The sequence below is a fragment of the Nannobrachium achirus genome (genome assembly GCF_963921795.1).
Source record: "Nannobrachium achirus genome assembly, chromosome: 15".
Lineage (NCBI taxonomy): Eukaryota > Metazoa > Chordata > Actinopteri > Myctophiformes > Myctophidae > Nannobrachium > Nannobrachium achirus.
In genome coordinates this window covers 19,009,381-19,024,060 of record NC_137822.1, presented here as the reverse complement: position 1 = coordinate 19,024,060, position 14,680 = coordinate 19,009,381, and the positions used below count along the sequence as shown (strand labels likewise).

The following is a 14,680-nucleotide window of genomic DNA, read 5'->3' as shown; positions in this document are numbered from 1 at the left end:
TTCAGGCAAAAGGTTCATGGATACTCAGGGCCACCCAGTTTACAGGGCATAGACCTCTCCATATTGAAGGACAGGACATACACTTCCCTGTATGCATTAATGTACATTGACACACTAATTTGGCAGTAGACAGAGTAAGCCAAATGTTTCATTCCTTTTTTTAATCTGAAATAGAACCTGTTGGCTCATACAAAACTATTATATAATTTACACAAACAGCACCATCAAGTGGTCAGTCCAAGCACATTCACTACAATCCCATGTGACATTTCATATAATAGCATTATTATGGCCCTTCAGTCTTATTTATTAATGGAATAAAATTTGACCATGTACATTTTTGAGCGGTGGTCACAACGCTCCTATACGTGGCCGTGTGTGTGGGTCTGTCTGTCTGTCTGCGTGTCTGTCTGTCTGTCTGTAGCCTGCAGTAACCTTTTCTGACCACACATGTTAAGGGAGGGGCGCTGTTGTTCAGGCCAGGCCAGACCAGGCAGGCACGCACGCACGCACGCACACACGCACACACACACACACACACACAGGGGGGAAGGGGGGGGGGGGGGGGGACCACCGCTCAGTTCACACGGGTGTGATTTTAACATATTTTGGGGATTTAATTTGGAGACTAAAAGTGTTTAACTAATCATAACTGAGATAAGACAGTAACAAATGCAAAAATAAGCCTTGAATTAACAACAAAAGCATACTTTTTGCTAAAAGAAGACAGGAGACAATGTGTCGTTCTTGAGTCAGTATATTTGAGCCACCCATTCATGACTGGAAAATACATAAATATAATAAAATAACTATTTACATCCAACAATCTTTACAATCAAAACGGTATATACACAGAAGCCAAACGCTTTGAAGGTGGCATCTAACTTGTCAGTGCAATATGCGCTTTCATAATCTCCCCAAAACAACACCAATGAAAACAAGCAGCCATACCAATCAAAGTATTAGAAATTGTGTTGAACAATCAAAACTAAATTATCTGGAATGGGAGTAGACATTAATGTTCATGGGCCGACAGCACAATATGACATCAAAAAATAAAATAATAGGTGGTCATTATGTTTGCAGTCAGCAGGGTATTATTTACCATACGTGAGCAGTAGATATGCCTTGAATTGAGAGGGCATAGAATTCTGGATTGTGAATAATGCTACAGCTCTTCTTAGTATTGTAATAGAACATGGAATCCCCAGCAGTTATTTTACTCATTAGGAGTTCTCACATCATGTTTGTGGTTTGAAGGCTCTGACTGATGGTCAATATTCTTAACAGTTCAAACTCTTTAAATGCCATCCTGTCAACTGTAATGCTTACGGCAAAACATTTAAGAATGTTGCTTTTAGTATTAAAATAGCATCTGTTTCTTGTGCTTAGCTTGACAGCATGCAATTTATTGTGATCATGAATGTGTCTGGAATGGTCAGTTGGAAATATCATAGCCTCGGAAACCCAGGCTTAGAAATATCATAACCAAACATAGCCCAACTGCGTGCAGATCAGATCTGAAGCAAAGGTATGCCACCTTTGATACAGGGGGGGAGGATTAAATACATGTTTGGCTCATCTGAGCTCTTGGCTTGAGCAGAGGAAGAATAAGGCTTTATTTATACTTAGTTGTGAGCAAAGGTATCAGTAGCTACATTGACACATGGATGAGATTTCAAAGGTGTGACAAGATAGTTTTATAAGCTGCTCTTTCTAAGTTACTGTATTTCTTGGATACAATTATGGCAAGACAAAGCCTTTGACTATGTTGACCCATACTAAAACAATTACATGCTGTAGTCACGTCGTTAATGTGTAAAATCCACTTTGCAAAAAAAAAAGAAAATAATTAAAAACGTACCATAAATACTTAAAAGAAAACATACAACATTGCCCAGTAGTAAGAAGCCAGTTTTCTAGTTTTGCTGGTCAACTAAACCAATAATCAAACAGAGGCACCTGAAGAATGGACATACTGCAACGGAGACCAACCAAGGGATTAACATTGTTTTGGCATACAGCTAATTTATACTTACAATTACATGACAAGACAAGACAAGACAAGACAAGACAAACTCAGTACATTTTCATGGAATGACACTGTCGCTCAATGAAAATGTATTTTCCTTTTTTTAGAGGCAACCAGAAAGGAAGGCTTTCTCTCTCTCTCTCTCTCTACACTTCCATGGGGAAAAGACAGCTAAAGTTGTGTGAGACTCCTTAGAGAATTTCAGAACCTAATAATATACGCAAGTATGTCGCAGTGAATACATCATTGTAAAACGCTTAATACCGTAATTTGATTAATTCTAAAGAGAACATTTTTCTCCAAAAGTATCTAGATCTAAAGTGGGAGGTTGCACTGAGGGTCATAGCACTAGTCTAAAGAAAGGACTCAGCCAGGTATTGTGCTTTAGTAGCAGACCAATGCTGTGTTCACTAGCAGCGACAAAGCAAGCTACAAGTAATTTTCTATGAAGCCAGCGTCATGAAACTTACTATACACAGATGTTAGACACTTGTGACAGCATGACACACTACAAAAAAGATATACAGGTAGTTGAGCTGGCTTTTATCTGGCATTCCAATGACGCAGTGAAGCGTCAATCAATCATGTTTTTGTTTGACCATTTTCACTCCTCTTCTCTCTACACAATTCCTGCTCCATTCTGTAAATGGAGGGGAAAAAAGTTATTTTTAATTTTTCCTACCCTTTTCATTTACTGCTGTACGCAGTGTTGCTCAAGTCATGCTGCGTACAGCAGCAATGCAGCTGGCCAACCTTGGTCACTTTGTAGCTTTTGTCGCTGATAATGTGAATGCAACAAGAGACCGGAGAAGTGCTATGCCATTACATTACATGAAAATGTTGGTTTGCAAAACTGCATGTGTCCATCCTTGTAAACTTTATGCAGACAAAAGCTATTGCTCTACAACAAATGCAGTACCCCTGACACGCTTCCTTTTGTCCTCTCACACACACGGACACACACAAAAAGCTGCCATAAAAACCCAGTCTCCTGACAGGCAGGACCAGGTCATTGTTGGGTAACAATACAAGTGCTTTTTCAATAAATTGTGCCCATCAAACTCGGGAGGTGGAGTGCGCCTTACCAGTTCCGACTTTAGTCATAACGGTGGGTTATCTGTAGTGCTTACTGCTTTCTACCAGTTCCAACCTAAAGCCATAACATTAGGCTAACTGTAGTTTACAATATCCCTGCTTTCTACCAGATATGACCGTAACACATTAATATTAGATTATCTGTAGTGTTCAATATTCATATCTGTAACAGTTCTGACCGTAACACCATAATGTTAGGTTATCTGTAGTGTACAATATCCACACCTGCCCCCCAAACCATTAAGGGCTTGATATACATATACTTTGTTGCATGGTGTCGCGCACCGATTACAGCCTACTACAATCTACTTGTAGATCGGTTCTTTTCAATGCAAGACCAGCACGCAAAAAAGTATAAATCCCTCTGTAAAGGAGAACATTTTCACAGTGTGTATGAGTGACAGTGTGGATACCTAATGAGGTATCACATACAGTACAGTATTTTAGTGTGCTCATGCATGCATATACCACTAGAGACTATGTATGAGTGCATGTACAAAGAAGAAAATTCCAATTGTCACTGTTTAAAAGGCAACCTTTGTCTATGTCCGTCCCCAGTTCCATGAGCCCATAAGAGAAATAAATAAATTGGCACAGTGAATGAAGTACAAAATAAAATACACTGAACTTAACATGTTCAGCTGTGTCATTATTGACAATGGCCTCATTAGGTCAGTCCACCCGCTACTCCCCACCACAGTACAGTCTGATTTAGACCCATCTACAGCAAAGGTTTCCATCATTCACGTTTATTATTCGCTGCATTCTCCTACTCTTACGAGTTCAGTCCAGCTTGTCTTCCCGTTTACCATGTATTCTCTCCTGATGATCTGGCGCGGTACATTCAGATGTATTTGTATTGTCCACGCCCTCTTCATTCCCAGTAGGTAACTCTACCTCTCCTATAACCTTAACTTTGGCTCTCCGTGAATCCAGATAGCTGCCAATAAACTCTGAGTTCTGATAGATAAGCATGCCAGACAGTGTGAGCACCACCCCAGCACAACTGAGGGCAGACAATTCGCTGCCAAACAGCAACTGGGAGAGCAGCAGGTTGCCCACCACACTCAGGTTGCCCAGAATGTGCAGTGTGACCGCGGACGTGAGCGTAATGACACAGCAGCTGGCAAGGTTGTACATGACAGAACCTAGGCAACTGAGCAGTATGAAGACCCACAGGTGGCAGTCATAGTGGAGTGGAGACTCGAGCACGGCCCAGTTTTCCAAGGCCAAAGCCGCCACCGTCAGGATACAGAAACTGGGAATTGACATCATGTAGAGCAGGAAAACAGAGTTGATCTTCTCCTCCTGAAGAAGGATGCCTGAGAAATAACAAAGAATTTGTTATGAAGATGATAAAGCAAACACAAATTCAGTCTCTTCACCCTAACCCTAAGCCAGACCACAATTTTAACTTCACGCAAATGTATCTGGCAAGGTTCATTTGGGTTGTGGGCATCAACAATGCAAGAAACCTTGCAACATTAACCATTCAGAAATGACAGTGAACAACTTCAAGTCAGGAAAAGAGCGAAAGCACTCCCCTGAGAAATGCCTTTTTTAATCGATTCTATTGCAGGAAGAAGTAAACTCACAAGATTCAGCCATTGTTGTCATTTAAAATATGGAGCTGCTTGTTGTCATCATCTAAACCACTCCCCATAGTCTGCTGATTGGTCTGGCTTTCGGCTGGCTCAATTGATTTGATGTTTTCATATCTTTTATGATAGCTTTTTAGGCTGGCTATGCAAGGCTACCTCTCTCTATCAACAACCTATAGAACATAGAATGGAATGATAGACCCTGGTGAGGAGCATACATTGTACTGCTACAGAGTGTGACACTTAATAATATTTTTTATTTTATTTTTAATGGGGACCTTTACAAGTGCAAGAGACACTGTATTAAAATGGCTTACTGAAACCTGACAACACGGTCCCGCTATGATTACTCTGGCATTTCAGGATGAATTCAACCCGTAAGCCATGAATGAAAAATAAACAGAAATTTGCTATGTTCATCTGTTTAAACAATTCGTTGTCTCCAAATATTGGTCCACATTAGAGTAGAACCTTTACTGCTGAATATGTCTTTTACCAGCTACTGATCTGTCTGACTATACACTTCACCACAATAATAGTCAGATAGAGTGCAGTGACAACTGACAAAAGCGATGCCTTGGATATATCCAGTATAACTAGGTTGAACTGCTTGCCACTGAGCAGCACTAGAACATTGTGTAAACCCCAGTATCTTGCTCATGGTCAGTACAGTATGTGCAGTATAGTATGTAGGATAAGCTTTTTAACATTGAGAATGAGATAGATGACAGGGAATCTTACTTCTTTACTTCAACCCACTAATATTTTATGTGGCAGGCTAATGCTGTGTCATTTTCAATGGAAGACATCACAAAGCTACAAACTGATGCTGCATGAAAAAGCTGACTGCAACTTTTTTTCAGCACTCCAATGACGCAGTGAAGCATCAATCAATCAATCGTATATTTTTGTTTCACAATTCCTGCTCCATTCCATAAAAACTTTCTATTGATCAGTTCCCTGTGCTATTTTAACCTACCCTTTTCATTCACGCAGAGAGACTTGAGGAGCAACACTTCAACTGCGACTTGGCAGTGGAAATGCTTGGTTGTTTTGTAGCTTTTGTTGCCGGTCCTGCTAGCGTGAATGCAGCAGTAGGACGACTCAAACTGAAAACAAGTCTACTTCTCTGTTCATAAGGCTACAAACACTCCTCTATGTACAAGTATATATTGCTGCATTAAGTCTCTCAGAATACATTTATTTTAGAAACTGTACATTGTGGTTTCTTTCTCCCAGACAGCTATCACATTATGTGAACTAATGACATTAGTAACCCTAATCCACTGCACAAAATACATCACTTGACCACAGTACTAGTGGATATCTTTTTTTCTCTCCAGAAACTACCAGTCCAGCCCGATTCCCTCTGAGCACAGTACATTAGCTAAATGATTCTAGTGAGGGTACCACTTAACATAACATATCCCAGCTGATATCAATTTGAAAAGTAAACAAATACAGTGAGACGGCTAGAACACAAGACAACCTCCTCATGAGAGGGTGTCCACTCTTTTGAGGAAACTGCAGCACACCTTTGATTAAAGAAGACATGCTTAATGTCAGTTTACACAATTGCATCACTGCTGCATTAACAAATGACAAGTAAAACACCATAATGGCGAGTGGTGACCGTCAGCTCAGAGCTTCTAAATACGGCACAAACTTAATTGTTTTTCTTTAATAAAGTGATATGAGGTCAACAAGGAGGTATTTAAAGCAAAATTAATCAATTCAATTAATTTGAGTAACTGTCTGTATAGCAGTGCTGTGTGACTGTACAGCCCTTGCTACTGTTGGCTGCACTGTCAAAACTTGATCTGTTTTGCCTACGTTAATGTTCTTGAAATGAGAGCGGAATGACCTGTTGAATCATAATCCAGAAACATAAAACGTTTGCCTGCTATTTGTATTCCCTTGCATTTGTTCCATTTGTGCCCACAGTCCCAGGTTAACCATGACATGTGTGGCTTCATTGGCTACCCTGAATGGTTTCCATGGTGAACAGAAAGCAGGGAAACAAGCTTGGGCGTAAAACACATGGGTGTGTTACACTGAGGAATGAATCAGAGAGCAAAAAGGTTCCACAAGCTCAGACCGCAGTCAGTGGTGTAGACAAGGAAAACACCAAAAATACACTCTGAGGTCAACAGCATTTGACCGCTTTCACTTGAAAAGATTCCATGATAAAGTTTACATTAGTATATCAAATAGTTGCAGTTGTTAAACATTTTAATTCATTAAAGTTTTCATTAAATGACAACTGTCTGACAAACTGGTAACAATAAACCTAGCATAACCTTACCCTCCCTTCATATACGGTACTTTATTTTGCTTTGTTTTTTTGTTTTTATTTACATCTGTTTTTCTGATGATATCTACTGCATAGTATTGTGTTCTGTCTGTCATTCAATGTTATATGAGTTAAAGAGAAGGATCTCAATGGAAATAAGCCTAGTCTTACCTGAGTTTCCTTTTAGTTGACTGTTGTGTACCAGTGAACTGTACTGTCATGAAACTGTACCTTTCCCTATCAAACTTATAATAAATACTTCAAACAAACACCAGTGGTGCATAATAATGACAGGACTTACTCTGTTGAATGCTCTTGACTCCTCTCAACATAGTGGCTGCAAACACAAAGAAGCAGCCGGTCTGATCAAACTGGACCTCACCCATGATGCTGAAAGAGGCTCCCAGGCATATTGGCATCATGGCTGTGTATTTGAGGATATGGTGCTGTTTGCCTAGGATCAGTGTGGAGATGGCCAGGGTGAAGAGTGGGGTGGTGGTGTAAATCATCTGTGCAAATGACAGCTGGACATAGTTCAGACCCATGTTTCCAAAAGCGATGCTGGCACAAAATGTCAAGCTTAGTAGAAACACCTTGCATTTAGCAGTGGGTGTCAATTCCTGCTCCCCGGCCCCTTTGTGCTTGATCACTCTTAGCTTGATCAGCCCATAGTCCACAACAATGGCTGTCAGCATGTGCAGTGCTGACAACAGTAAAGGGTACCTAAAGTTATAGACAGCAAAGATCCATTTGTTGAGACTGGAGATGGTAGTTCCAGTCACGAGCCATACAACGACGGCGGACAGAAGATGAAGCATCTCCGCGGGGGGCCTCCTCCGCGTCGTCTCTCGCCGCCGAGTCTCCTCGCATTTTGAGAAGCCATCGGTGTTGATCATGTTCGTATCATCCTCGTCTCTGCAAGGTAAACACATAGCTTGGCTTGGCTTCGTGAACGCAACGCAACAACAACTCGCATCTCACAAGGGTGGGAGGAACACGGCACCAAAAGAGCGGCCGCCTGTGGCGAACTCACGACTGTTAACATTACATAATAATCCGGCGGTCAGACTCAGAACCTAACGTCGTTTGAAAAATAAAGCCTTGTTCTTCTATATGCCGTCCCGGTAACACCTGATCTGAGGCGTTCAGTGAACTAACTTGCGCTTTCAGTCCCCACTGGAAGACACGTGCTTCTATTTTGCATTGGCAGCTGGTTGTGTAAGAGTGGCCCTCCCTGTGTACAGAAGTGGATAGGCCTACTCCTTCACAACGGGGACTGGCGTGATTGGTTAGATCTTAACATGCAAATCGCAAGATGGCGATGACGACTTGGCTCAATATAACGTCGCTATAATAGGTCTCTTTTAAAGGGGCCCACTCTTAATTGCGTGTGTTTACAGTTTGTTTTCTTTTACAGTTCATTTAAAGAAACCGTCGTCCTTCGTAAAACATAAGCCACGCCTCGCGGTGACGGGTGACATCGGATGTTGTAGTTTTAAATAGCAACTTACTTCATCGCGCCTGTATCGTGTGATACCCAAAATTAACTATCGTCATCATGTCGTGTGTGTGTGTGTGTGTCGCTAAACTGTAAACTGACAACTCCAGTCTCCTGAACAGCTGAACTCCATCCAACTCTGACTGACATCATTAATCACAAATGTTAACATACCAAATTAATATGCGTGTTATGCAGCACGGCCGGCCACCATCACTGGACTGTTCTTTATTCATCTAATCCATCCAGTCATGTTGGTTAACGACGCCAATGGATCGTGTCAAATAATGCTCGATTTACTGAAACACCATATGGCGGACCGGTATACTTATAAATCAGGCTGTTTAGCCCACGGGGGGAAAGGCACAAGCAAGGTTAGATGACAATAACCTTCGTTTAGAAATGAGGTGTCATTTGACACCCGGGGTCGGGACAGCTGCACGTCGCACGTCCCCTGGCCTCAGCTTGTGTTGTTATGCTAAAAATCACTTTAGCCCCGCGGCGCTAGCGAGGCTTCTACTGCGACTACAAACGTCAGCTGGCCAAGAGACTACTAGTAAATACACTACAGCTGATTATTGTGAAGCGAGTAAACAATGTGACACCAGCCCGAGGCGTCTACACATCAATTCCCCCCACTCACACGACACGACATCACTTTGTTTACCTTGTTCTCGGAGTATCTTTGCTTTGACAGCATCCCAGTTGCCTCGTCGGACCCGACAGACTCACTCAGTACTAACCTCGCGCCACCACAATCTGCCAGTGCACCACCACACTATCCTTTCTGCTGCAGTACCTGTGGAAAGCCTGCCTGCTTTCTGTTTGCTGCTCAGTGCTCCGATAGTTGCGACCGTCAGGTCGCAGTTACTGTCAAAACCTCTATCGGCTTAGCCTGGTTCCAGGCCAGCCCATAGACCCGTCCACACTCAGAGTGGACTGTTTCTCTGCTGAGTCTGAAATCAGGCTTCCACCGTCAGTCAGTCAGTCAGTCTGTCTGTCTGTCTGTCTGTCCGTCACCCTTTTGCCCTACTCATATCTTTGCCACCATTGCCCCTATCCATGCCAAACTTGTTTGCACACACACTCCTTGGCTGCCAAACCACAAACTCCACACCTCATTCCTCACATGGCCCTCTTCTAGCGCCACCATGAGGCCGATTCATGCAAAACACATTTTTGGGTTAGGGCTAAAATCACGCAAAGCGGTACACAGTATCTCTAAACAATTGTCCTCTGTCATTAGATAGAAAATGATCATGCCAAAACCGCTGACAAATGTATAGGATATCTCTGTTTACACATTCAGGATCTGTAGGCCTTGACCTGGACTCCAATGATAACCTAAGGACACAACACTGTCATAACAATTTACATGTGGGTGGGTGACGTGACGTAGCGTTTTCGCTGTCCTCGGTGTCAAACATGTATAAATAAAAAATATATTTGTCAAAAACCTTCTGAATATTGTGCAGGACATTAAGCTTTATGTGAACTTACTCAAGATTAAAACATTTCATTCCTCATTTCTTCAGAATCTTCAACCAAACATGGTAAATGTCATCTGGTGTGACTGTCCCGACCTTGTTTCTCAAAGTGGGAACTTGAATAAAACTAAGAAAAAGAATTGCTAAAATTCATTTAAAAATGAATTTAGGCAAAAAAAAAATGTCTATTTGTGAGCCTATATCTTTTCAAAGTCCAAGCATAATGTTTTCAGTCATTTCTGATCAAAAAGATTTTGTCCCCCAAACCAAAATCATCTGGTGTGACACTAGTTTGGAAAAATTAAACAGGCAATAATTTGGACACCTACTGGGCTAGAGAGGTCCTTCTTCTGTAAGGCTATTCAGCACTCCCAGCACAACTGCAAGACAGGTGTCTGAGGTGAGTTATGATTTTAACATTTTCATGAAATGCCATCTTGTTGAAACTTTGACAAGTGTGGCACTTCTGGATGTCATCTGGTGTGACACCTTTTTCATTAATAAAGCAAAAGTTATTTGAAACTTTGGTCATAATTACATGTAAATCTAGGTTGTTTTGTTATAGCTAGCATGTTGTTAGCATGCTAATGTGTACCTGGTAGCCTCAAGGTAGTCCTAAATGCAGAAAACGTCATCTGGTGTGACACTTCGTCATCTGGTGTGACATATCTGCTTGTCACGCCAGATGACTTGATTGTCACACCAGATGATATATACTGTATTTTCCTACAGACATAACAATAAATAACAAGTCCCATGTTTCTTTTGTCCATTTAAAACATTTTAACATGTTTAAAACAACGTTTTAAACATTTTTACATAATTTAATTTAGCTTCATTCGGTGATACAGCAAATTCATCAGACAGAGCAGAAACCCCTTCACAGAAACCTAAACCTTATATTGTGGTAACACTTTATAATAACTATCCGTTATAAGCAGTTAATATAAGACACTTGACAACAGAAAATGGGTGGTACAGAAAATGTGATTTTATTATTTCCAAAATACACAAACATACTGTATAGTGATGAATGAATGGATATGGAGGAAGGGCATTTAAACAAAACCATAGCTGTTCTTATCCTTACTTGGATACAGCAAAACAAAAAAAAAGAAGGAAAAAAAGTAGGACTACTAGTTATAGATTTGGCACAATTCAAATAAATTGATTAATTTGGACTCACTGATGTGTTCAACCAGAGGCTCAGTGCGATTGCAAGTCATCAGCTCAACTGGCTTCATCAGGTGAAGCAGTTCAGACACATCAAGGAGAGCATCCAACCCAATGAAATGGTCTTGCATATAGACTTTTCTGAGAACTATGCATGTAAACTAAACACAGAGATTCAGGCGTTTCATTTTGGTGGCAATAGGCAGCAGGCAACAGTGCATACCGGAGTTGCCTACTCAGTCAGTGGCTCCCAGTGCTATGCCACCATTTCACAGTCCTTACGCCATGATGAGCGTGCTGTGTGGGCACACATCAAGCCAGTTATTGATGATTTCCGAGGAAAACAAGACAATGCAATTGACACCCTGCATGTCCTCAGTGATGGGCCAGCAACCCAGTACCGGAATCGCACAAACTGCTTCCTCATGAGCAGCATTCCTTATACATGGGGATTCAAGAGGGTCACCTGGAACTTTTCAGAGCGTTCCCATGGAAAGGGCACACCTGATGGTGTGGGAGGGGTGCTGAAGCGTAAGGCAGACATGTATGTCCTCGGAGGCAGTGACCTACAAACACCGAGGGATCTGTGTGAGTATTTACAGAAGTCCTCTGAAAAAGTCACTGTCATGTGGATCGAAGAAGAGAAGATATCCAACATGGATGAAATGGTCCCTCCATCAGTGCGTCCAGTGACTGGCATCAGCACTACGCACCAGGTTCTTTCTATCTTCCCGGGAAAGATAGTTTACAGAGACCTGAGTTGTTTCTGCCAGTTTCCTCAGATCTGCACCTGTCACAACCCACGGAAATTACAGTTCGACCAAGTCTCCAGGGCTGAGGTGCCAGGTGACAAGACAAGTGATGAGTAAGTATAACTAAATCATTCTCTTTGCCAATTTTATGATACCTGTAATTGTACCTGTTTAATGACAATAAAGTAACTTATGTCATCCATTCATTCCTTTTCTTCCTTAACTAAGTGGTGGCCCATCTGCGGAACTGCCCCCTTCCCAGGTCAGCTGCAGGCCCAAAACAGCTTCCGGAGCTCAGTGAGTATAACATACTTGGCAAACTTGAGGACTTGCTAGTAATTACATTTTACTACTAAAAACAATCTACCTGACAAATAAATTACATTTAAATGTCTCCTCCTGAAGGTCTTCTCAGGTGCTGGACACAAGTGCATCTATTGGAGAGGCCCAAGCTGAGGATTCAGACACCTCCTCAGATGAATACACACAAGGACAGTTTGTCATAATCAAATATGAGGGAAAGCCATATGTGGAGCAGATTGTTACCATTAATAAGGAGGGGCTAGAGATAAACTGCATGAATCAACTTGGAAAAATGAAAAATGGTTTTGTCTGGCCAAAGGGGCGAGACTGCATTTTCTACAAAGAGCAGGAAGTTGTCTGTGGCATAGCAGAACCGCAACAGGGCAAACGGTTTGCTACCCTCACCAAATGTGACTGGCTGATGTACAATACAGTCTAAATGTCTAGATACCCTCACCAAATGTGACTGGCTGATGTACAATGCAGTCTAAATGTCTATTCTAATCTAATCTAATACTTTTGTACTTTCACTCACTGGACTGGACAATGAGGTAAGGTAGGACCCGAGACAAACATAGCGAAAATAGCTGATCTACAAGCTCTCAACGCATTGTGCTGCGAGAGCTTGTAGATCAGCTATTTTCGGAGTTGCACAACCCAGCACTCTTTAGCTAGTGGAGATGTGGTGTAACGACATGATTCGTAAATAAATTTGTTCAACTCAAAATGCTGTGTTCAAGTTCAGGAGACTTCGGAAAAAAGTAATACACCTGAATGCTGAGTTGTTTCCAATAATTGGTGTTAATAAAATGTTGCCTTGGCTCCCAGTGTGGCTATGCACCTTATTGTCTCTTTAAGATCCTTCTGCCGTGGGCCGGCAGAAGACTTAGGTGTGCGTAGCATTCCTGTGCACATCCTCATCATCCATCTACTACTACAATTCTTTGTTATCCTATGTTAAGGCCCAACAATACTATCCTGTTCAGAAATATTAAGGCCATGTTATTTAATGTTAAAGCAATTTTACTGTTGCTGTTTTTCCTGGGTAATTGTTTAATCAATCAGTAAAGTTCAGTACTCACTAATAGGTAGGTTAAAACACAGTTTGCTTTGACACATGAAGATATGGTCATCTGGTGTGACACTAAGTCATCTGGTGTGACATTCCAAATAGTGAGAAATCATACCTTTATTAATGATGAAACCGAAAAAATGTGTATGTTTACATAGAAAATAGTATCAGGAAGAGTCACAAATATTTGTGTAATTTTAAAGAAAGTTTTTGTCAGAATAAAATTAAAATATGTTGAAAGATCGACAACATGGGCCTCACACAGAGTGTTGATTATGAAAAAAATATACAGATTCAATTAATTTTCACAAAACTATAGTGGATCACAGGTTAGTTATGATAAAGGACTTTGATAAAGTGAGTAACTTAAGAAAGGTGTACTCCATTTTCATTTTATGAACAATTATTGTCATGTCACACCAGATGACGGTTTTAGGCACAAGTACAACAAACTGCTCAATAAAGTCTGATTCCAATAAAATATCTAAAAACAAAATGTGTTTCCATAAAGTTGAGAGTGAGTAGAACAAAAGTAAATAATTTTTATGCCTGCTATTTAAAGTTTTTTAAAAAACATGTTTTTTGGGGCGTCACGTCACTGACCCATTTACAATTATTTTTATGCATTTTCCAGAGCAATTTAAAATAAGCAAGGTAATACATCAATTCATCAAACGCACAGCAATAGTAATCTAAGAAGAACATAGGTAGGCTACCAAGCGCTTTTTCAATAAAAACATTATAATAAAAATTGCTATCTAAAATACATGTATGGTCATTGAGGGTAGGCAAGTGCTACATTATGTATGGGTTAGGGTTGGAGTCTGAAGAAGTGACTCTTCGAACCATGGGGCAGACCCCGTTCTAAGGGCAACAGGGAGTTTATTCCACAGTTTTGGGGCCAGGAGCGTGGATCGTTGTCTTGTTTTTTTTAAGCGAGGGTTCAGTCAGCCTCCCTGTGTCAGCTGATCTTAACCATGATATAATATCATATTATATCATAACCATATAAGGCATGTGTTAATTTTCTCATTTAAATAATATGTGTGACCAGTTTGAACATTGTAATTACCATTACAGTCCTCTATTGACTATTGGTGAGCTCCTTCAGCTGAGTTGGCCTTCACTAACCTACAATTATAGTTTAACTCCCTGCAAACATCAAATTACGTAAAAATAAAGGCCATGATCTTATAAAGGCCATGATCTTCCCATCAGGTCTGTTGTCATTACCCTTTAATTCGTTGACATTTACAAATACTTTGGAATTTGGTTGGACAAAACATTACATTAAACAGCATATTAATGTCTTGCAAAAAATAATCTACAATTTACATTGAGTTGTTTTTGGATGCAAAAGCCCGATTCACACAG

General features: G+C 40.9%; 1 protein-coding gene across 2 annotated transcripts; it reads right to left on the bottom strand.

Moving 5' to 3' along the window:
- Positions 1 to 749: 749 nt before the first annotated feature.
- On the bottom strand, positions 750 to 9,313 carry slc35e4 (solute carrier family 35 member E4). Of its 2 annotated transcripts, XM_080742535.1 has the most exons (3): positions 9,187 to 9,313; positions 7,323 to 7,936; positions 750 to 4,449 (listed from the first exon to the last, which is right to left on the bottom strand). In XM_080742535.1, exons 2-3 carry the CDS (start codon positions 7,915 to 7,917, stop codon positions 3,911 to 3,913), a joined length of 1,134 nt encoding a protein of 377 aa, XP_080598661.1. In that variant the 5' UTR covers positions 7,918 to 7,936; positions 9,187 to 9,313; the 3' UTR covers positions 750 to 3,910. The 2 variants fall into 2 exon arrangements, with proteins under 2 accessions (XP_080598661.1, XP_080598660.1); XM_080742534.1 differs by lacking the exon at positions 9,187 to 9,313 and having other exon boundaries at positions 7,323 to 8,030.
- Positions 9,314 to 14,680: the final 5,367 nt, after the last annotated feature.

Excerpts from the sequence above, each read along its gene's own strand:
- slc35e4 (XM_080742534.1), bottom strand. The coding sequence starts at position 7,953 with ATGTGTTTACCTTGCAGAGACGAGGATGATACGAACATGATCAACACC. Across the intron at positions 4,450-7,322 it reads AGTCAAGAGCATTCAACAGA|GCATCCTTCTTCAGGAGGAG; the intron begins GTAAGTCCTGTC and ends GTTATTTCTCAG.